The 24,871-nt window shown below is 37.2% G+C and overlaps 1 protein-coding gene across 5 annotated transcripts in view; it reads right to left on the bottom strand.

Moving 5' to 3' along the window:
• NRDE2 (NRDE-2, necessary for RNA interference, domain containing) overlaps nucleotides 1-24,871 on the bottom strand; it is a 29,205-nt gene that overhangs the window by 2,420 nt on the left and 1,914 nt on the right. For 2 of the 5 annotated variants that reach the window (XR_008431295.1, XM_053944513.1), the window contains exons 2-12: nucleotides 22,797-22,905; nucleotides 20,510-20,728; nucleotides 18,290-18,439; nucleotides 15,515-15,974; nucleotides 14,914-15,316; nucleotides 11,235-11,368; nucleotides 9,147-9,267; nucleotides 6,975-7,150; nucleotides 5,896-6,282; nucleotides 4,606-5,534; nucleotides 2,254-2,392 (exon numbers count right to left, since the gene is read on the bottom strand). Coding sequence is in view for 3 of the 5 variants with exons in the window: in XM_053944513.1 (XP_053800488.1) it covers nucleotides 2,254-2,392; nucleotides 4,606-5,534; nucleotides 5,896-6,282; nucleotides 6,975-7,150; nucleotides 9,147-9,267; nucleotides 11,235-11,368; nucleotides 14,914-15,316; nucleotides 15,515-15,974; nucleotides 18,290-18,439; nucleotides 20,510-20,728; nucleotides 22,797-22,905 (3,227 nt within the window). In the remaining 2 variants the exon portion in view is untranslated. Of the gene's footprint in view, nucleotides 1-1,194; nucleotides 1,286-2,253; nucleotides 2,393-4,394; nucleotides 4,525-4,605; nucleotides 5,535-5,895; nucleotides 6,283-6,974; nucleotides 7,151-9,146; nucleotides 9,268-11,234; nucleotides 11,369-14,913; nucleotides 15,317-15,514; nucleotides 15,975-18,289; nucleotides 18,440-20,509; nucleotides 20,729-22,796; nucleotides 22,906-24,871 lie in introns of those variants that run through there. The other 3 variants (XR_008431296.1, XM_053944514.1, XM_053944515.1) reach the window with 3 other exon arrangements.

The raw sequence follows: 24,871 nt of genomic DNA, 5'->3' as shown, positions 1-24,871 counted from the left end.
TCTTCATTTTTGTTATATGCTGTGGTAGCTATGTATTTTGCCAGGTTACACTCTTCAGATGTCTTATAGGAGTTTCAAGGCTTTACTTGTAAGACAAGTAAGAGAAAAAGGACTCTCAGCTATTCAAAGGAGCCTGGACAGGCCAAGAGCAGAATATGGTGCTTTGGCCACTCCTCTTGATTTGGTATCAGATGCAAACTTGCTGATGGTACAGACTCTCACCATCCAAGATGTTAAAGGGCACCGGTCCCAGAATCAGTCCCTGGGGTGCAGCACCAGTGGCTGGCCTGCAGCAGGAGTTCATGCTGCTGACTATAATAAACCTTTGAGCCTGGCAGTTCAGCCAGATTCCAGCCTACATCCCTGTCCATTTACCAAACACAAGTTTCATCAGCAAAGGCAAAACAGATCTAGAAAACTTAGGGTAATACTGAACAATCACAACTTCTCCTATGACTATATCTGAAAATTTAAATGTTTATAATTGATTTTGCTTCTCTAAACAATGTTATTCTAAGCTATTACTGTATTTTCCTCCATCTTATTAGCATCTAGTAAATACTCCCTGTTGTTCTTGTGAAAAAGGTATCTTCCATGAAAGAAGCACTAGCGATAAAATACATAATGGATGATCTTTAGCATTTGTGCACACGGGGGTATCATTATTAGTTTGTAAAGAATAACAGTAATTCAGTTGTACATTCCTACATACAAAGTTGTATAAAATATTTACAAGCATATATTTGTGTAGAAATGGTCACAATTAACAATCCCACACAAGAGATCTTCTCAAACACAGAACAAGATCTCTTCTTCCCCTGCCTCCTCTCTATTTCACAGCCTTCTGACTGCTGAGCCCCCTCTGACAACTTATTACACCAGGGGACATGAACAGAAGAGTATCACTGGGGAATGAAAGTTATTACTTGAGTGTTTTCATCTTCCATATTGTACTTTAGAGAAGCAAGAAAACCAAGATAACAAAGCTGACTATATGATTTTATTCATGTACTTCCATGGGGAGCTATGGAAGAAACAAACATTATTGCTTTTTAGCATTAAACTGCAATGCCAGTTAACATAACTGTTATATGCAGCTTTTAAGAATCAAAAGACTGTCAAAACTGAAGGCCAGTTATAGAAGCTATAGCTATGTTTTGCCTACTATGCACTTATTTTGCATATGAACTGCACCTCAAGTGTTGAGGGAGCTGGCAGATGTCACTGAGAGGTCACTCTTGACAATCTTTGATTGATCACAGCAACTGGGAGAAGGACCTAAAGACTGAAGAAAGTAAAACATCACTCTGGCTTTCAAAAAGGGAAGAAGACATACCCAGTGAACTACAGGCTGGTCAGCCTCACCTTGTATGTTGAGAAGGTGACAGAACAGCTAACCCTAGAAACCATTTGCAGGCACATGAGTGAGAAGAAAATCAGCAGCAGACAGTGTGAATTCACTAAAAGTCGTGACTGACCAACTCAATAAACTGCCATGATGAAATGACTGGCCTGGTGGATAAGGGGAGAGCAGTGGACATTGTCTATCTGCACTTCAGTAAGGCCTTTGATACTGTCTCCTGTAAGAGCCTCCTAAATAAGCAGTTGACAAAAGAACTGGATGCACAGACAGTGAGAAAGGTGTCTCAAAGAGGACCCAGAGGGTGGTGATCTGTGGAACAAGTCTAGTTACAGGTCAGTGACTAGCAGTACCCTGGGTACTATTGAGACCAATCTCATTTAACACCTCTGTTAATGATCTGGCTAATAGTGCAGAGTACACCCTCAGCAAGCCAGCAGACCACACAAAACTGAGAGGACTGGCTGATACACCAGAGGGTCGTGTTGCCATCCAGAGGGGTGACAATGGGATGAAGAAATCCGCTGACAGAAACCTCGAAGTTCAACAGGAAGTGCAAATTCCTGCACCAATACATGCTGGTGTCTACTCCACTGGAAAGCAGCTTGACATCTATTGGTACCTTATGACATACTTTTGATCTATGTAAGATGACAGACACAATGTCTGCATCTATATTAAGACTACACTGTCAGAAGCTATTATTCCCAATCCACATGAATTACCTTTTCCTTAATGTTCCCAACAATAAGGAGCAGTACAAGTCAAAGGTAACCTTGCAAATCACAGAGGCATGGCATCATTTAGTATTCATTTTTCTAAGCAATATTCCAGCTGTTTATGAGAATTCCAAATATGGTAAAACAAAACAAAACAGATATTTTTCTTCTTACCATAAAGTTCAAATACATTCTCCATAGCAGTGGACAATGGGTACCATTTTCACTCTGAACTGCATGTTCAAACAGAGCTACAATCCGATTTGTTAATCCAGTTTCAGGAATAGTACAATGTATTTCACCAACATCTGCCCTGGAACACAGAGAAGAAACAACAGTCCTTTAAACCCAAGCCAAGGGACCACATCTAGGTAAGCAGGGGTAAAGAATGATGCACTGTCTCTGTTCACAGTACCATATATAGTCAAGTTTTTGTAATTTGTGCTATAAGCTCAGTGTTATAAACCAGATTTTTAGCACTTGCTAATGTGTTGAAAAAAATCAACATATTTCTAAATAGGAAAATTAGGAAAAAATATACATAAAGTATTTTTGTGAAAATTAAGGTAGTATGTTCAAAAATAATTTCTCTTTGAACAGAGTAGTCCACTATCATATGATCTTAAAACATCTTAGCCTACCTCCAAGATAACTTATCACTCTAAGCTTGACAGAGCAGCTCAAAAGAAATTCAAGTCTGGATCAGCACATCTTCTTCTGGTGCCCAGGCAAGTTTGTTCAAATTTACCCCTCACTCTTGTAACGCCATACATTGGTCTTCGATCAAGGTCACAATTACAACTCTGGATTTCAACCACAATTACAACAGTAATTTTCACCCAGAGATTCAAATCCCCTAAGTTCCAGGCAGAACACAAAAGCAGGTATATAGTTTTCACCAAAGCACTGATTTCCTTCAACAGCTGATACAGACTGGCTTACTTCTGATTGCTTGAGCTGGACAAAACAGACTGGAGCACTGATGGCAACATCACTTGTCTGCGCATGTTCTCTTAGCCTGCCAGCTTGTTCCACTCACCATTAACAGCTGGCTTCTAACCTATCTCTTTTTTTCATGTGTCTTTGAAGTAATTTTCCCTCTCATCTTAACCTTTGCCGTGAAGGAAAATTATTTAACTTACTCTGCATGGAGTCAAACATTTGAAGCCTTGTACCTAACAGTGACTTAAAAACATTCCAGTTTTACCCTTTGTGCTCATTTTTTCATCTGAATTCCATGCGCTTAAGGAGAAATACAAACCAGAATATGAAATAGTCAGACATAGCACAGACATTTTCTTATGTTGTCACAACATCACAAAACATTAGTTTTATGCATGACTGACAGGCCACTTATCTTCCTGTTGCAGTTCAGCTCTGCTCTTGCAACACCCAACTTGTCCCTTATAAATATAATCTATAGGAAAGGCTTTGCTAGCAGTGAACAATCTGGAAAGGAACTCAGCCTCACAGAGAAAATAATTCTGAATTTTTCAGTTCCAAGTAACAATAATGAAAACCTATTATAATGTTAATCTGAAATTAACAGTAAATCAAATCACAATTCTCCTTTACATTTGGTGGCTGTAGAATTCTTATAACAATTTAGGATGACACAGACTAACAGTTCAGGAACGTCACTATCATGTCTGACTGCCTGTTGCCAGCCTGCAGCAATCAAAGAAGAGGATGCAGCATCATTTCAAATTATACTGGTAATTGTGTAATTTCACCAAGTGTGAATACTGTGAGCTTACATCCCTGTAAAACTTCCAGGAAACTGTTTCCTAGAACTCCGTTGTCACGTGCAGACACAAACAACCAAGCTGTCGATGTCACTGGAGACATGCAGGTAGCAGTGGATAGGTAGCTCCAAACAACGAGAAGACAACAGTTACGAGACTAAGCTCTAAGAATGAATAAATACCTTGTTCCCCATATCTCCTACCCTTTCCTCCTTTCTCAGGAGCAAAAAATCTGAGCCCAGACCACAGTGAATTCATGGAATTTCCAGCCTCTTCTACCTAGTAACAGCTCCATAAGAAAACTAAACTACCAAGGACTCACTATGGAAACAGATCTGCCACAACTGTATTCTGTGAATCAGGAGTAAAGTAGGGCAGCCAGCTCAGGCAGAAACTGCAGCATAGCTCTGTATTATGCCCTTTATTGCTGTAGTACTAAAATGCAGCAGTTTCTAAGCTCACACTGTCTATTTTGGCCATCTAAGCAGGCTTAGTTATTTGAAAATTCCTTAAAGAAATGTGTATCGTCCTGATGCTAGTAGCAAGCAATCAAACAAATTCAAATACAACCTGGCTCAGGAGAAAGGCCATAAGGCAATCACCCAGGGCTTTTATGCTGTTCAAGATGCTGCCACTGACTCCCTGTTCAGCCTTGAACAAAAAACCTCCAGCTACAGCTTCTTCATCTGCAAAATGAGAACTGTGATAGCATTTTCTCTCCTCTGTTGAGTGATTAGACAGATTCAAAACAGCATAATTGTAAGGAGCTGCAAGGTGTTACCTCTGGACCTTCTCTGTGAGTTTTTTTCTCATCTGCTCTGCTTGGATTGCAAACAGCCATGGCTCTAAAGAGTTAGCAGACCTTGTGACACTATCAAAAAATCTTCGTGCTTTGCTCGCACTGTGAGACTTCCTTTGGATGTGGATGTACGACCTCCAAAGAGACTGGTTGCTAGGATACCGTTTCAGAGCCTCTGTCAGTGCCTCTCGCAGGGGATTCAAAGGATAAACACTAATTTTCATGTGGAATCTCAGTAAATTTGTATGCAGCAGTGTGACAGCTTCAAGAGCAGTGGGAAAATTTGGAATGACAAAATTCTCTCCTGTATTTTCACATTTCTGTGAACCAGAAATTTCAAGTTTTTCTGAAGCCTGCATATATATTAATACTGCAGCATCAATCCCAACAGTCAAATACTGAAACAGTGCATAACAACCAACCAGGTTAACCAACTGATCAGCATCATTGACCTGATCCTGATCAGAAACTGCTGTTTTACTTAAATAATCTTGCAGTGCATGCTCATATATTTTACGAGCTTTCAAGACATTCACAGGTAACACTTGTCCACTATAGGGCACATATGGTCCATTTTCAGTCAATTTGGTCAATATATGAACAGCACGTGACATGACAGCTCCTTCTATACTTTCTAGCAGTTCCACTTCCAGCTGAGCATACAGCAGGCTGAGGCTGCAGAGCTGAGCACTCTTCAATCCTCCTGTCCCCGCTGTGCAAAGAGCTGTGTCAAACACCTTCCTGGAATCATCTGTGTTACCAAGCAGCCACTCTAGGTAGGCATAGAGTTTCCAGAGAGAAAGGTTGTTTCGGTTGTCAGGTGCTTTAAGAAAATTCTTGGCCAACTTTTTACTCTTCCTCCCTTGTGCTTTTAGCTTCTTTTTCTTTTTTGCTTGGAGACACTGAATTACCTGCAGGGGAAAATAAACAGAGCATATTTTGAGAGGGATGGAAGCAGAAAGGAGAAAAAAGCCCCTCACAGCAATTTTTTGTAATATAATTATAAAATTATATATTTTCGTATAATAACATTTATGTAAAACTTCAAAAAATAGTTTGCTACAGGCATGGCACTCTTTAATATGTACTGAAGAAAAGGGCTTTTTCGTTCTCTTTTTTTTCCCCCTTGTGCAATCTTAACTGGCATTTCCTGATTTGAATACTTAGTCCTGCAAGACAACTTTCATAAAGACTTTTTTTAATTCAATACAAACATTATTACAGAAGAAAGCCACACATCACAACATTGATTATATGCAGACTCCTCATTACCTTAGATATTTCATACTGTAGCCAACAAATGGCCAGGTTAGATTTTTCCTTTCCTGTAAATATCTGGGACAGAACATGGAAGACATTCTGTATGAACTCCTCTCCTTCTTTGTAGTGGCCTATCTGATGTCTGCCTCGTGACATCGTATCCATATGACCAATACTGTTGAATCCAGAAAGTGGAATATCAACAGAAGTCAGTGGTTTATCATCATAAAGCACACTGTCAAAGATGTTATTTTCATCCATGGCAATATAGAGACTGGAAGGAAAGAGTTTACTTGTACATGGAACTCCCAGGAATTGCAGAAAAGAGTACAATAGTTGATGTTGAAGCTTTGGATTGGAAAGACGGATTAAAGATGGTCCTAGATCATCAAATAACACCTAAAAAATCCAAATTAAAACAAATTCCATTAATGTATGCAATCAAAAGCAGCAAAACTGTAATTTATGCAATTAAATAACCTTTTCAAATCAATAGGATTTAGAATTACCATTAAATGGTATTAAAACGTCATTCAAATTCAAAATGGACAAGTTAAACAAGCAATCTGATTTTCCAGTCAGACTGTAAATTCGCCATCAAGAGATTTTTTTTCCTGTGAACAACAAAGACCTCCACAGAAAACTTACAAAATGAAGGTCTGGAAGACTTTATTCATAGGCCTTTTAACACATCCAGATTTGAAAATCAATGTCTGGCTTGACCTATTTTATTCCCAAGGAATAAAAAATATCCAACTCTCTGACTTGAAGGCAATGAAACCTTTGTTTATTTAATGCACATCTCTCCTTAAACACATATTTCTGTGAGATTTCTCCACACAGGAATCACTGAACAGCAAAGACAGACTATTTGCCTGCACACTTTCCAAAGTTTACCATGAGCTTCCCATGGTTTCCAGAAGTTTCAGCACAAAACCTCAGGCAAATTTTGAATTTCAAAGAAAAAAACCCTTTTTTTCCAAACAAAGAAAAGTAGTATTTTTCTAAAATATCCACCAATATGGCAATGAATTCAAATTAAAGGATAACTAGTCTTATCATCTCCCCTTGTTCAATTATATCACAGTGACCTGTCTTTCTGGATCTTCACAATCTTCTTCAGTTTCCTTTTTGGTTTTGTCTGGCCTCCAAGGTAACCAATGCCTTGCCTCACGGGAATATTCAACATCCAACCAAATACGCCACTTGGGAAGAGTTTTATCTTTTATTTCTTGATCCTCATCTATTTCTTCCTCATCCTCATCATCTAAAATCAAATCAATATATACACACAGAGAATTATTAAAGAAACATCATCCCACCAAATCCACAGGCCAGGCATGACATACACTTTAACTACTTTAACAATGGAAATAAATATAGTGTTAATAAAAAACCACACAAAACACAGCTGACATTTTCCACATCATAGTTCTGGGTTTTGACGCCAACTCTATAAGAATAGGAAGGTAGGAAGCTTCCAAACTTTCAGAAGCTGTGAATCAGTGTCAGCACTCAAACTTTTTCACAGAGAAGAGAAAACACTGATAGGCTGTGGACCACTTTTAGCCACAGCAAATTGCAAGCCACAGCCAAGAGTCAGTCATCCTTCTGTGCAATTTAGATTCTTCATACCGGAGCATAAAATTTCAAGTATGCTCTCTCAATACTAGTGTGCATAAAACATTTTGAGAAAACCACTGAACATAAAAAATGGTACTTTAATATTAAACACTGCAAAACATGTTTGGCCATGTTGCTTTATAACAAGTGGTATTTTCAACATATTAATTAACGTGCAGTTGAAACAACCCACATAGTTACACACACACACACTCTAAAGGATGTGCTTAACCACATCCCACTTTTATGATAATCTTTCTGAACTATTAGATACAATTACCATATTTTTCCTCTGACAGCAATACATTAATTCTGTGCAGAAACTGATGAGCACCTACAGGCAAAGGGAAAGCTTGTAGAGATGTTTCTTTTTTATTGCTGAGGAAAAAAATTGCCCTCAAAATTTGATGGTTGCCTGCATTATAAAAATCAAGCTGTTTCTACACCACCTCCAAATTCTTGACCCTGACATCTGCCATTAACTAGGTGAAACACTCCCAATCCCAATTCTTCTTAAATTTCAGGTAAAACAAACAGTTTTTTTACTCTATTTTTGTGATCAATAGTATCCCCTTTAGTCAGCAACTCTATGAAAAAAAGACAGCATTTCCATAATCTAATCAAAGTTTGAAGAAACCTGACAGGTTTTAATGAACACACTCAATTGAAAATTGCACCTGAACTTTAGGGGTTGACACATATGGGGAAAGCACACGTATATACTGGAGCTGCCCAAGGCTGGCAGTGGTCCTCTGCTTTATACTGAGTCTTCTTAAAATGCCTAGAGCCATCAAAAATAAAACTGCTGAACTCAGTTAGGGGCCAAGGAAATTCCATCTTAATCCAGGGACAAGGGAGGCACATAATTATCTTTCAGTTCCTTTGTTTACTAAAAGCAGACCCAACTTGCTTCATCAGAGTTTCTACAGCAGGAGTAGCAAAAGCAAAGACCACTCATCTTTGGTCAGACACATTCCAGCCTCCTGCTTCCCTGCAAGCTATATCTGCTTGAGAAATAGTCCTTGACATGAAAAGAAGCACTGTAGACCATAAGACAAGGTAAGGCTAAGCAGCAGGGAATGTTTTCTGCATCCCTGCTCATCCAGAAGCACTTCAGCCAAGTGAAGACAATTCCTTCATTTTCTGCATTACAAAGAGAAAGGAAATGTTTTCCTCCTATTTTATCTATACCTTTGCTTGAGAAACTAAAGTCTGATTCTAGAAATAGAATCATAAATCTAGGTATCCTGGAAGCAACTGTCATCTAACAATATAATCCCACTTCACCTTAATAATGCAGTGAAAGGGTCTTAAGGGAAGTAGCTTCCTTTCACTTTTGATGGGCCTGACTCTCTGCCAAGTACTTACACCTCCAGCTTTTTCAACATGAAGTGGAGGACATGCCATTCTCCTCTAATTCTCACTGTAGGAAGGACAACAATGTTCCATAAACAGTACCATACACAGAACATTCAACACCTGCTATTCCCTGTGAAGAATGATATACATTATCTTGATATCAGCAAATATTTTTTAAAACTTGTATGCAAAAACATGTCAAGAATCAGATTATATCATTCGAATCAAAATATTTAGAAAAACACACAGACATACAACTACACATATTGAGACACACATACCAGGCTTAAGAACAACCCAGCCACCCTTTTCTTGTTGGTGCATCCATGCTTTCCAGCCTCTTGCTCCTTTTTCTCCAATTCGTGGTTCTCCACTATCCCAAAAGGGTTCAAAGAATTCCACCTATTGTTTTTGACAGGATCAACCAAAACAAAACACATAGAAAAAATAATGTTTGCTGTTGTACAGACATTATCTTTGTCAACTTAGGTTTCCCAGTATGTATCTGGATATAATTTCTGTATCTGAAGACTTTGTTAGATACTGCTTAAGATTCAGCAGGCACGATTGAGTACTTCAGTTACGGCTGCAGCACACAAGGACTGTCATCAGCTCTTCTCATGAAAATAAAGATTGTTTTAAAAGGTAACAGGCTTTAAAGAAAGCAAAATACTTTTGTGCCTACAGTCCTTTGAAAAAGATCCAAAGTCCCTAAGGTGTGGCTTTCAGAACCCAAAACTCCCTTCCTCCCTTACTTCTATGGGACCATGAAGAATTTGGCTAATGGAATGATAACTCACACACCTATGGTCAAATCAAAATGTTACAGTTGCACACAAATATGACTACACTAAAGACAAGAGGAAAAAGATCCATAAGGACTTTAATCTTTCAGGTTTAAGGATGGCCAAAAAGGTTAGGGCACTTTCCAGTGAATCAGAAGTTCAGGATTCTAGTCCTAGTGACTTTGTCACTGCCAACATGCAATCAGTCATCTCTAGATTCATCAATCCCTCCTCTGCATTGTGTATTCTAAGCTCTAATGACAATCTCTTACCTATTAAATGCTTCTGCTGTGTACCAACCCTTGGCTTGGACATTGAGATGTGACTGCTAATACAAATATTAACAATAAAATTTACTCCAAGAAAAACCAAGCATCAACACATGAGAAAATTCCAGGCTTACAGCAAACTGCAGAATATAATTCTGCTCCATGTGGATTTATTCTTTGCTGCAAGTGAGAAAGTGAACTGTGAAAACAGTACGGAAACAAGTAATTCCAGACTGAGTCATAACACTTCTGTAAGACAGCAGAATGTGTGATCAGCTGTAAATCTGGCATTTTCCTATTTTCAAGAACTGCATTTTTCCAACCTAAACATGGTCCTTTTGAATCAAAGTTCCTTTTCATTCTGTTCTAAGATTTTTTTAAATACTACAGATAATCATGCAGTTTTTCAAATGACTGTAACTGTAACTACATGTATCTTTGCAACTACACCAAATCCTCCATAATAGCTATGACTGAACTCTAAATTTTAGCTCTTTAAGAAGACACCACTATTTTTTAACCTGTAAGATTGCTCCATTTGTGGGTAACAGTATTAATCAAGAGAGCAAGAACTGGAGTCTGAGTTTCTGGGGAAGATGGTAAGGTAACTGCAGCAAATTTAATTTTTATCCTCTACAGAAGCCCAGCTGCCTAAATGGTGGCCTCTCTACCATTCATTAAAAAGCAAACAGTTCCTGGCATCTAAATATTAACTTCCTTATTATTATTAGAAGGGTGCATGTGCAACATTCTCCTGAACAAATTAAGAGAAAAAAGTGATTTAGTACTTCAGCATTTACCATTATAAGCTGAACAAATCTCATGGGTCAAATAAAAGGCACTTGAAAGCACAAAAGTGTTCCTAATGTAGCCATCAAATTAATGGAAATAGGTAACAGAGAACCTAAGAAACTTAGGCAAAAACTGTCTGAACTGAAAGATTTTATATCCTATCAGCTCTCTCCATCACCAGTAACAAAACAACAGCATTTTGGGGAAAAAGAAACAGGGCAAGTGCTAACTAGACACTGACACTGGTCAGCTAGCTCCATTTTTTTCCATTTTTAATTATTAAAAAAGATACGAAATAACTGGTTATCACACTTCTTTTATATACAGTAAAAGTAGCCATTTGGCCTGTAGTTCCAGAGAACCCACAAGCATTTTTTCAATGCAAGCATCACCTTGAAGAACCTCTAAGTAAGCTATTATCCATAATATTTCCCTATGGCCTTAAAAATTCATCAACATTTTTCTAGTACAGCATTTTTGGTAATACATAAAGACACACACCCATTTAAATGGAAATTGCTACCTGTCCCCTTGTTGGCAGATCTTTTACACTGTCAGGTTTAAAGAAGGTGAAGTCAATCAGAGCCTGAAACAAAGACACTGCTTTCTCAGAATGGCCAGCCTGTCTCAGAAAGTGGCATTGCTGAATAAATATAGCTGTAAAGAAAAGAAGATAAAATGTTAGCATTTCAGATTTTGTTGCAAAGTATTTTATTACAGCCCACAAATATAAAAATATATATACAATATGCTGTAGAACATAATTGTTTTGGAACAGTATCAAAATCCAAACCATGGAGGGTAACCAGCATAAATGCACGTCAAAATTGTCACAGTTTAATGAACCTTAAGACCGCTCACTTTGAAAGTGCCAAAGAGATGATTTTTTATTCATGCCATACATGCACTGTCCTTACTGATGGAAAGTTAGACACAGACTCTGAACTTCACTGTATCCAACATCTGTCAGTGTGTCACTGCCCTCTTTGAAGACGCTGGGTGTTATCACAGTGCACACAGGAGGGGATGATAAGAAAAATCCTTTTTGCCTCAGTTTTGCATGAGATATTTACATTGATATTATGTTAGCAATATATAATTTTCATTCCAATTCATTCATTCCAAAGTCATTCTCTTTTTCTGTATGTAAGACCTGAGTTAAGAGAGGTCCAGTCTTCTGGTCAAGATATTACTGCTTAAAAGTAGGGAAAAGCCCTATCTCTCACTCTTCAACAAATTATTTGTCTCACCACTGCCATATCCCTACTGTACATTGAACTTCAGTCTCAGCTTAAAAAGGGAAGCTAAGTCCCAGTGTTCCTCTCCATATTTTGCAAGAATCTTCAATGAAGGAGTTGGAGAAGTAACAGGTATTATAAACACCTCCATAATGAGGCAGCTCAAGGACATTTCAGTGATAATCACTCCAAATTATACTCCAGTCTTAACAAAATAGAAGCCATTTAAATTGCGTTAAATCATAATCAACTTGCAAGAAGCCCATAAAGACTTAAACAAATCACTGACAGCTTGGAAAACAGTAAAACAGTGCTTTAAATACTACTGTTCCTTCACTAAACACACTAGCTTTGAAGGGTTTTAAACAATCCAAATATTTAGGTGTCTAGACACACACATGTAACAACATAGGTTAGCAGCAACTGCTCTTAATCATAATCTGATATTTAACACATGGGAAATTATTTACTCCTTTTATCTGAATTTAGACATGTATCAGATGTATACACACAAAAACCTGAATTCAGCTAGCATATACAAACTAGGCATTTAATCCAATTTTTTCTGCAAAGTCAATGATTATTCCTGCTAACAAAGACTGAGATTTCTGAAGATATTTAAACAACGAAAACCTAAGTTTATAATACAGTCTTCCCAAGTATTTTAACTAATTTAGGCACTGTGTCAAAACTGGCACTGAAAAAATTGTCCTTTCCTACTCTCCCAGCTTCAGAGATGAACTTTGACTAAAATACTCTGAATGTAGAAAATGCCTCATCAGGATTTGCTGCCAAACTGGTGCCAGAAATAAATTACGGTGTAAATTTTTCTGCATTAAACCACCCCCCCCCCCAAAAATGGTATTTGAAGAAATGCAAAGATCAGCATTTTCTTTGTGGCAAACACTGAAAACAGCATGAATATATACTTAATTCACTCCATGATGCTAAGACAGTTCTGCAGCTGAACTGACCTAGAAGATAAGGATGTTTCTCCCCAACCAGTAGGTATAATTTGAAAAATAGAACTCTGTTTACACAGCAAAAATTAAGAATACTTTATATTCATCTGCTTTATATTAACAGTTCCTAGTAAATTTAAAGCATTATAAATTCTTACCTCAAAATTTCTGTAAAGGCTGATCTACCATCTACCATTTAGTTAGTTCACTGAACTGAACACTAGATGGCAGAGTCCCCCACTATTTAAAATTAGAGCTCTTACACTTTGTCCTTAGGAAAGGTCAAAGGTTGAAGATATAAGCCTAATGTACATTTACAGTGCTACTCACCTCATAATTAGTTTGTGAAATATTCTGTATATTTATCTTAATGAACAATTTGGTAACCTTCCTAATAAGCACGCTGTCAATTAAAACTCAGCCCAAGAATTACATAGTTGAGTTACTAATAAAGAAATCTCAAATCAAGAAGTCTCCCAGTGAAATTTCTCTAATCCTATAATTTGAATTCTGAAGAGGAAAAATAAAATACTTGAGACTGTTCATAAACAAATCACTGTAGGCTTAAGACAGAACAACAAGAAGTTACTTGTGGTTCTGTTCTGCTCATGAATTTGAGTTCATTTCCATTTTAGCTATCTATGAATATTGCCAGCAAAAAAGTATTTAGAAAAAAAATCAATCTAATATTAGTGAACTTGCTAAAGGAATTCTATTTTAAAAAATTCTCATAGCAGTTGACAAACTGCTCCATGAGTCTGTATTTCATGAGTCACATATGTTCAAATATGTGCAGGAAAACAAAATGAAAGAAAAACCTTCTTGTTTCCAAAACCAGATTCTGAATAAACCCTTTGTCCTGAGAATCATTCATTTTGGTTAGTGTACCAAGTGACTGAAATATTGGAAATCAGAGACAGTAGAAGCAATTAGAAGCTCTCCGGCTGTACAGTATCCACTGGCCAGTAGAGCATTTTTCCTTTGCAGCACTTTTTCCAATGCTTGATCCAAGATGAATCAGCCAAAGACTGTATGAGATCTGAACACCTGAAATCAATTTTGTAACCGAGCATCTCTATCTATAAGTCCAGACTGGATATTGCATAACATCATTGCTCCAATAGGAATTACAGAACTGGATAAAAACAAGAGGTTTCTTGGACTATGATACATATGAAAAAAAAATCAACTCCTCCATAATAGTCTCTTAGACTGAAAATTAATTCTAAAATTAAAAAAATAAAAAACGAAAAACCACCAAGTCAAAAATACTTACGGTGACACTAATCTTTTCCCCTCCTCAATGTATTCACAGATCAATAATCACAATGACATGCCAAGGTAGAGAAGTAAAATTGAAATGGATAGGTTAAGTCATTTAGCTCCAAATAAATTTAAAGACCATGCCAGAACTGAGCATGAACTCATTTCTTTCCTGAATCCACTCCAGTATCCTAACTATCTGACTTATTTTCCTTCCAGGGATAATTATAAAATAAATTATAAAGTGGTAGATATATGCATAGAAGAAATACAAAAGGCATGATCACATGGTATTACAGCTTAGAATTCTCCATCTACAGAGTGGGTTTCTCAAAAAAATTTTATGTCAGACTTGTAATGTCCCTTCTCTTTTCTGGATTAAAGTAATCAGTTGTAAAACTTCTGAACAAGAGATAATTATTTTTTTCACAAGTCTCCATTTTATAAAAGCACATCTCCTGACTGTTGGCTGTGATTCCCCAGTCTTGACATTGTACTATAAACCACTCAGCACATTAGACTTTAATGGATGTTGTACCATAAACTCTCCTGGGGAAGAGAAGGATCTGCTATATCCATATTTGGTTGGAATATCTGCTTTAATTCTCAGCTAAGAAACCAGGATGCCAGGCATTTTGAAGAGAAGAAAAGCTTCATGCAATACATAGGAAAATCTGTTCTTACTGCAGTTAGCTCCTATGAAGACCAATCTGACCATAATATGTAGAAAGAACCTTACCCAGCATAGCTTCTTCAGTGCCAGGCAACAGAGGATGGGATAACATGCTGCCATCCTGTACAGCTGCCAGTGTTGTCAAACATTTTCCATAGAGACTGTTGATCTTTGAAACAGAAAAGGTAGTGAACTGACTTTGACAGAATAGAAGGTATTTCTTCCACATCTCTGGATTATTGGGATGTAAAAAAATTAGCTTCTGCCATTCTTTGATCACAGCTGGTGGTTCCCAGAATTCTGTGCACAGCTTCAGCCTAGCAAGCTTCAGATCAACATTACTTGGATTGCTTTCAATTGCCCTCTCTAAAATGGCCAGTTTCTTTTCCAAGATTAACTTGAGTGATTTTCTCCTTAATTCCTGCTCTCCCTTACTGGCATAAGGGCTAGGTCCTCTCATTAATTCATCCTAAAACAAAAAGAAACATCGTTACAACCTTAGGAAGAATGATCACTAGAATCACAAGAACGCTGACATTTGTGAAGATGAGTTAACAGTTCATTCTTCACCAAGAAAAGATATACAGTTCTAAACAAATGAAATTACAATATCATGTTCATGTATTTATTACTTATAATAAGCAACAAGGTCCGTTAGAATACATACCTGAAAGGAAATAAATTCCATCCAAGCATTAATATCTCTTGGGTTTTCTCTAACTTTCTTGTTATATTCTTCCACTTTTGTCATTAGAATGGAGTTCATGTTTATCCCAGGCTCTTGAATTGTTTGCTGTGTATTTACAGACTCATTGTCTGCACTCTTGCCTTTTCCTTGTAGCCACACTGTGGTTGATGAATCATATATCCTAAGAGGATTTACTTCTGTTGTGTCAGAAGAATCATCAGTTTCCACTTGGGAAACTGGTATAAAAGCAGGTGGATCAGCTGGAGAACTTTTATTACAAACAAGAATCCCATCTGTGTTCAGCATCTTCACATTGTTCTTTGTAAAGTAGCGCTCAGGTTGACTCCGTGTTTGCTTCCTTTTTGATGCAGAACTGTCCCAAATTATGCACTGTTTCTTTGCATCTATGCCAAGACAGGACTCTCCTTTCCTTTTATACCTTGGAAGGGAAAACACAATTAAACATCTTCTAAAATACAAATTAGAACAGATACCTTCTTTTTGAAAGAAATTCTTTCATTCAAATTAACCCAAATAATGTATGCATGGACCTTCAAAAGTTTAAGAACCCGGTAAATTTCTGCTTAAGACTTCAACTCATCAATTCCTTCAGTGCCATCACACTTTTACTATCATACTAAGCTTCCTCTGAGTTCAAGAATATATGTCATATTCAAAGAGAAGAAAACCTTTTTCCTTTTCATCATTTTAAGCCATGTAGACAAGCCTGGAGGAAGAACAACAGACATTATTTAGGGTTACTTAGATTATTTTAAACTGAAAATGAGACACCAGTTGTTCAGTCCAGTAATTTCCTTCTGCATCCCTAACCCTCTGTCCATTTTGTATGCCAAGAAGTGGAGAGGGGTGTGAAGAGAAAAAGATGGATCCTATGGATTAAGACAAATAAAGACCATCTTCAAATATTACCAAGAATGTCATTTCAGTGGCAAATCTAGTTACATGCAACACTAAAATAATACTTTTCATCTCAGAAAATAGCTGACAATCCAAAGGTGATAGAAAATTGAAACAAATTGTAACCAGGCAATTTTATTGCAAAGGCATAAAATGTTACAAAAGTATAACCCATAAATTCTCCCTCCTCCACAAATAATTATATACAGTATTATTGTATATACAGTAAACAATTTTCCTGAGAAAATCAAGAAGTATACACATAATGCACGAGCCAACTGTAGGCTCCTTTGGATGAGCTTCTGTATTAATGTAAGGAAATGTTCACAGCACCAGTAACTCACTCAGGATATTGAATGTGCAATTTCATCTATACTAACTTGAAATGTAGCATTGCATAGGACAGACACATTTCAGTACAATGTCTGGGTGAAATCTGTTTGCTAAGAAAATACCTGTAGAGTTGTTTTTTTTTTTTTTTTTACAACAGTATCAAACTATTCAAGTAAGTAAGCCTCTTGACAAATCTATTCTGAAATAATCAATACCTTCACCTCCCTTTCAGGTGCAGAAACAGAACAATAGAGACCGAAAAGAGCACTTGTCCAAAGATAATCTGGGATTTCTGACCTCAAAAACATACCTTTGCATCTACCCCATGCTGCCACCTCCAGATGGCCCTGTAGTTTGTTACACAGAGAATGTTTTTAAAACCAATGAAAATCATGCACATTATACCCATTATTTCATGCCATCTTTTACCTTTTAAAACATTTATCCAAGAATTATAGAATGGTTTGGGTTGGAAGGGGCCCTACAGATAATCTCATTCCAACCCCACCTTCCACTAGATCAGGCTGCTGAAAGCTCCTTCCAGCCTGGCCTTGAACACTTCCAGGGATAGGGCATCCACATCTCTGAGCAGCCTATTCCAGTGCCCCACCACCCTCACAGTAAATAATTTCTTCCTAATATTCAATCAAAATCTATTCTTTTCAGTTTAAACACATTTCCCCATGTCCTGTCACTTACATGCCCTTATAAAAAGTCCCTCTCCATCTTTCTTGTAGGCTTCCTTCTGGTACTGGATGGAGCCTTGTCTTTTCCAGGCTGGACAACCCCAATTCTCCCAGCCTTTACTCATAGGAGAGGTGTTCCAGCTCTCTGTAATCAATCTGGTGGCCCTTCTCTGGACTCCCTCCAAAAGGCTGATGTCCTTCCTGTGCTGAGGACTCCAGAGCTGGATACAGCACTTCAGGTGGGGTTTCACAGGGCAGAGTGGAGGAGCAGAATCCCCTCTTTGCCTTGGTGGCCAAACTGCTTTGGATGCAGCCCAGGATACAACTGGCTTTCTGGGCTGCCAGTGCATATTTCCAGCTCATCATCCACTTGCTCTCATCCATCAGCACCCCCAAGTCCTTCTTGCAGGGCTGCTCTGGATCTGTTCATCCCCCAGCCTGTGTTGATACGTGGGGTTGCCCTGACCCAGGTCAGCACCTTGCCATTGTTTAATCTCATGAGGTCCCCCTTGCTGAGCTTGCCCAGGTCCCTCTGGATGTCATTCTGTCCTCCAGGAGCATTAACTGCACTACTCAGTGCTGTGAAACTTACTGAGTGTGCACTTGATCCTGCTGTCCATGTCACTGATGAAGTACACATTAGATAGCAGTACAAACCCCCTAGGGATATCACTTGTCGCTGACACTGGCCCAATGCCAAGTCAAATTTTGAAATAAGCTACTCAGTTATCTTTTCCCATCTTCTATGGTAAAATGTTGCAGACAGACTCAAGTAACTGTGATAGTTTGGATACCAATAGAGAACAAGGTTCCATACCTTGCTATGTCCCCACGATACAAGGATTTGTAGGCCCAGTTTGCAGGATCTGGTTTCTTGTCTATCCGGAAGGTGTCTGCTCTGGGGGCCTGGATATCATCAAGCCAAATAGAATGACTGCTGGTAACATTTGATGTTTTCTTACCTAGACTGCAGACAAGCAGAAGGAGGATATTCAAGCAGTTGTGCACATATTCAGCATTCACATAACCCAAGACACATTAAAATTCTGTAGTTCACCGTAATTTAACTTACTCAAAGTCATTGTACATGATCCACTCTTGCAAAGTCAGTCCCACACTTCGAAAAAGACAATTAAAAATACCCTAATAATACCATCAAATCAATACACTCAAAGTCCTTGCACTTCCAAAAACTGAATTTATGATTATGAAAGGTAATAACCAGATTTAACCAATCAATTTAATCAATAGCTTGGCACACTGTAATCCAAAAGCCACGTATTACTACTTTCGAAATTTACTCTTGTAAGATGTTACAATCAAGAAAAATAATATAATCTGTAAGAGGATTGACTAGCTGTAATTATACCCATGCATTTGATAAAACAGTGTTATAAATCACAGTTATACAAATGAACTTAAGTGGAAATTGCAACCTGCCTCTGAACTCTAGATAACTATGAATTTCCAATCTGAATTCATGGTACAATTATGTTGTAGAGTCCTGAAAATTTTTGAAAAGTTTTAAAGTCCTGAAAAGTTTTCTAAAATTTCACAACACTTTTCACATTCAGAGCAATTTTGTGTTCAGGTTTCAAAACCACTCTTTTGAAAATTCAATATTCTCTCAGCATCAACAATTTATGGAAAGTAGTAAAAGAAAGATTCCATGAAAGAACTTCAACACTTGGGCAAAGCACTGGCTGCCTGGCCCAACCTAGCAAACAGCTTATGAACCATGCCCAGGCACCCTTCCAGCACAGATGAGTGATGGGACTGAGCAGAATGGGTTCAGCACCCAAGTATTTTTTACTGTCCTTCCTCACAGGCAAGGAAGCCTTAGCCACCCCCAGCCAATAAAAGTTCTCATAAAGGAGGAGCTACATCTGGCTAGAGGTATCAGATAGCATCTGTAGTACCTCTGCCACTCTTCCACAGGGAAACAATGTTACCTTGGCATAGACACGTCCCACCAACCGGCACTTTCAGCTCTGATTAATCACCCGTGAGAAAAGTCGTAAACTGGGGGAAATTCACAGACTACCCAGACTACATCAATTGTAACAACAATTCCTTAATGTCACCAAACCCTCCCTCTATCCATAGGAGTAGCTGCAGTGTGGTTAATTAGAGCCAGAGCTGCTGATGCCAAAGAAAACACAGGAACCTGGAATCAGAGAGAGGCAAAACGGCTGCTCAAACTAGCAAATCTGGTGAAAACCAGCAGAAGGTGACTCACTGCCAACTGGATAGGGCCACCTTGAAATGTTAAAAACCCAGCAGCCTGAGGAAAGCACAGCTAGGTATGCCAAACCTGGATACTCGCTGCATTTACAGAACCTCTTTTGCTGCTCAAGGACCATGATAGTCACTACATGCCTATTTTCTTGTTCCATAAAAAATGACAGCTCTACTAATTCACAGTACTTTACAGCTCCTGGAATTAATGAAGAAGATTTAACAAAATAATTTCAATTGTTCAAATACTCATAGAGAAATATTACAAGCAGAAAGGATGAAGCAAAATATATGGACACAAAAGATGTATTAAATCATTAAAAAATTTGTCTTAAATAAAATTTTAAAAATCTTACAATGTCTTAAAATGAAAAAAAAAAAGGAAATGTTGACTCTGTGAGAAGGAAGTTACATTACAAGGCAAACCCAGCCACATAATAAGATTTTTGCACTAATTAAGAATGTTTAATGCAATTGCTCTCCAAACCCTCACAAAAGATCTGTGAAAGGAAACAAGATGCTTACAAAAACTGAACATAAGCCTCTACATGACTTTAGAAATTTATTTCATTACTACCATACCATGTTTTGCTCTGTACAACAGCACTTGACTGAATATTTTAGTCACAGTTTTTGATATGATTAAAAAAGTGGTTCTAAATCTAGAACCACCTAGCTTTGAATGCATGTTTAGTCATACAAAGCTTAGATGATCAATCAATGGTAAGAATTTCAGCTAAAGAGACAAGCACAAGAACACAATGAATTTACATCTTGCATAGTGTTAATATTTACATACTTTGCTGCTGCTTCCTTTTCACTACTTTTGCCACTTCCTTTGTCCTTGATGTATTTAGTGTCCACCTCTGATTCGCTGCTACTGGAATCCCCTTTGGTTTTCTTTTTTGTCTTCTTACTGTGGTGATGCTTTTTCTTCTTCTTTTTCCTTTTCTTACTTGTCTGTTTCAGACTCTCATCTGTATCACTCTCCTCTGACAACTCAGATCTTGAAGAAGTCCTGCTTGGAAAAAAGTATACACATTTATACATATCTATACAGCTAAGCAGTAAAACTGTTGTGGACTACCACTGTAAGAAAGTTCAGAACATTTTATTCTTTACCTTTATTCTGCCTGTATTTTTTTGAGACAGTAGCAGTAACATATACAGCAAAAGTGATCTAAATCTGCATTAAATCACAACTATACTTTTCAGCTGCTGGAATTACTGACAGCCAGTCTCAATGTTTTAATTGTCAAGGCATTTTGATGTGTGTGTGATCTGTACAAATAGCCATCTGTTAATGTTGCCAAATTAAAGAAGATGATCGACATGATAAAATTTCCTAACTTTGCTAAACAACTTAAGTCATGCTAAAAGACTGAGAAATCTTTCACTATAACCTGCAAAAGAAAAGAGTCTGAATTTTTTTCCCTGTTTTTTTATGACTTATATAAGAAGTATCAAAACCACTCTTTTAAAATCACTTCCAGATTAAAAAAATCAAATATACCAACGAAGAAACAATTTTTGATGACTACTGAACTAATGTTATCATATAATACAATATAATGTAATAAATAACACTGTGTACAACAGACAACCAAGTTATTGAGAGATCACACAAAGGACACAGTTTTGGCAAAACACATGTATATTACTGTGCATACCACAAAAACTTCCACACTTAATCAAATGAATAACGAAGGTCTTCTCTAATTCTTAATTAAAGCACAAGCTCTGTTAAAACTTTTTTTTTTCTTTAGTCTTTCAATGAAAGAAAGGAGTGACAACTCTCATTATTCCTAATATGTCAATAAAAGAAAATATTGTATTTCAGAAATAAGGCATCTCAAGCAACAGCCCTGACAATTTTTTTAGGGACACTAAGGAAAAAGAAACCAAAGAAGAACCATCAGCAGACCTTTAAAACAAACATGCACACTTCTGCAAACCAAACAAAGCAAACCCTCTCAAAACCACCAACCAGATTAGAGCAATTAGTTTTTATTGAACTGAGATGAAACCAATTAGTTTTTATTAAATCAAGTACCCAAGCAATAGGCAAAACCACCCCCAAACAAAAAACACCCTAACATTTTTCTGCACGCTGTTTTTAGCCAAAGTCCTTTTCAAAGATAAAATTAATATGGTGGGTTTATTATGTCATTCTATCCGATGGTAAGTTGCAAAATCCTTAGCTTTATGACATTAAAGTCCTAAAAAGATTTGAAGAAACATAGCAGAATGGATGACTGATAAACAAAACACTGATTGCATTTCAAGTACCCAATGTATGTAAATGCAAGACTAAGTACAGAAAAAGATGTGCTTAGGTGTGCTTGGTATTATAAAGATATTCTCTATCATGACCACCAACAATCATCATAGACAAGGGAGCTTGTATCAAATTAAAAGAGACTAAGGTTTTGAACTTGACAACTACAACCTGACTGCATTCACTATTGAGTGCTAGTTACAGTGTAGATAAGCCAAGTATAGCACCCAGTCCAGTGAACGTATTGAAACCAGTTCTTCAGCAAACGTGGCTGCTTAAAGCTCATTTCTGCAAAAGGATATAATCACCCACTTCAGCTGACCAGCATGTTCTACAGCCACACTCAACTTGATACATGCAATATTTCGTTAGTTCACATCAGCAACTGTTTTTCAAAAAGTAAAAAACTCAATTGTGAAATGGCTGATGTATCTGATTTCCACAGAGAAATCATAAAGATGATGCTTAATCTTTACATTATTTCAGGGGTCACTTTAGACATTCAAAAGCTAATGAAGAGTGATGATTGCTCAGTTCCCTCTCCATTCCAAAATAACAATCATTTAAATGCAGCTCTGAGAAAAAGAAAATGGGAATGTAATTGCATACATACACTTTCTCATTATTTTAAGTTAAAAGACATGGAAGCATTATTCACTCTTTTACACATGACTCAGTTCAGGTATTTTTAAATACTGAACAACAGAATGAAAAGCAGCTTTTAGCTTCTGAATTTGGTCTCATATAACAAAAGATAAGCAGGACAAAAGAAAGAGGCTATTTCACAAGACATTGAAGTACACTCTACCTTATTAATGGCAATTTTTCAGGAATGAGATTGGCAACTTCTGCAGTGCGCTGGTGCAGAAAGAGTGCATCTTCTGCAGAGAAGCTTGGGTTACTAAGCCAGTCTAACTCTGTAGGTAAAAAAAAAAGTGTGAGATCAATACAAATTAGCTTGCTGTGCTTTTTAAAGTTGGGGTTAATCTAGTCAGCAGACAGTTAAATTCACAGTAAATGTCACTAAGTCATGTGCAATAACAGCATATTGGAAAGCACTCAATGAAATTTTCATTTAGCTCATACTGAAAGCAGATTCCATGTTTAATACACAGCTCTATACATAAAAAAAGAATCTATCCAACATTCATTTTTATGATTTAAAGGTTCTAACTTTATATATTTATAGACTGTATAAATTTGTTATATATGTATAAGATAATCTACTGTATCATAATATATTTACTGCTATATATCAATTATACATTAATTTCTATATACAATATAGAATTGAAATAGTTACATATTTTAAAAATGAAATTTAAAAATTACAGAAAAGCATAATTAAACAAAAGGTATAGTTAATGAATGAGATAAAGCTTATACAAACTAACAAAAGCGTACTTTACAAACTGCGTGGAAAATATTCTTAACACAATTTTATTGATAGGCACATCCATTACTGATAAGAATACTCAAGTGCTTTACACATGGCCAAAACATGGCACTGGATTCTCAGTTCTCTAACCACTGAAATATCATTAGACCTTTCAACAGTTTGACAGAAAGCTATTTGAAGCTAATTTAGATACACTAGTCAGCATTAAGCATTCTGCATCTAAGTCACCAGATAAGATCAGACATGGACAGAATGTGGAAGGGAAACTTTTTGTCACACTTTTACTGATATTACAAGTTTTATGATAATTTTCACGGGGTTTTCATATCTAGAATTCCTTTAAGCATATGAATTTTCTTAGCTATTAAACAACAAAAGTTATTTTGTGTAATTACAGAACTTAACAGCAGTCCCTCCTGCACCACACTGACAGAGATAACATAAGGAACAAATCTTATTTTTTCCCTGCCTCTCCTCCATGCTTTTTACAATCACTTTTGCCTCAGTGTTCTTCCTGTCACACTCTTGTCTTTGTGCTCTTGACTACATTAACCTCTACTCCTTAAACAGCAAGAACTCCTTGTCTGTTAAGCCATATACTTCTCCTCCTTTTAAAGTATTTCTTTCAGAAACAGAATTTTGGTATGAAAAGCTTTCTTCTGTGTCATGTCCCTGAGCTGTTGTCCACAAAAGCAGAGTAGGCTGCAAAACAGTTTGTTAACCTAAGTTAAGAAATACTTAAAATAAATACATAAAATAAAGCAAAGCTACAGTTTGTGTTTCCCAGGAGTCCACCCCCATTACAAAAGGCCCCCTGAGGAGTGATCACCTCCCTGGCTCCTAAGTCTCCATCTCTGTGCATGGGAGAATCCACAATTCATGGCACTGTCAAGACCAAAACACACTTCCCATGACCAGCCCAACCAGTATGCTGCAGAACACCACCATGCACCATTTCCCAGCCTGCTCCTGTAGCTAGGTTCTACCTGAGCAGGTAAGATCAAACTGCATCTTTAATGCACTGAAGAATCACTCTGTGAGAATCAAGCCCTGTGGCACAGTCAATACACCTCTGTGGCTACAGCAGGGAAGTTCAGAATTTCCAAGTACAGTATCTCCAAGTACAGTATCTTCTGAAGAATTTAACCAAAGTGACCTAATACTCAGAAAGAAATAAGCAATTTTTGCCATTATGCAACATGCACGTTCAAATTGCTTGTAAATAATCTCAAGTGAATCAGTTAGCTGGATGCAACCATTTCAAACGCCACAATACAGTCCAAACTTTAAAACACTATCTCTTCACTTGTTAGGCTTTTTTCTTGTGGAATGTCTAAGAAGTTTATCATTTTTGCAGAGCAGATATAAAAGACCTATTTTTCAATAATATGCATGGACTTGTTACATGTTTACGAGCACAACAGCAGCAGCAATCCAATTACATTCTCTTTATACCTTCTAAAGCAAAAAGAAAAACTAAGAAT

The sequence above is a fragment of the Vidua chalybeata genome, chromosome 6, assembly GCF_026979565.1.
Source record: "Vidua chalybeata isolate OUT-0048 chromosome 6, bVidCha1 merged haplotype, whole genome shotgun sequence".
Lineage (NCBI taxonomy): Eukaryota > Metazoa > Chordata > Aves > Passeriformes > Viduidae > Vidua > Vidua chalybeata.
Note: the sequence above shows the minus strand (reverse complement) of the source record. Positions and strands in the feature narration are given on the sequence as shown.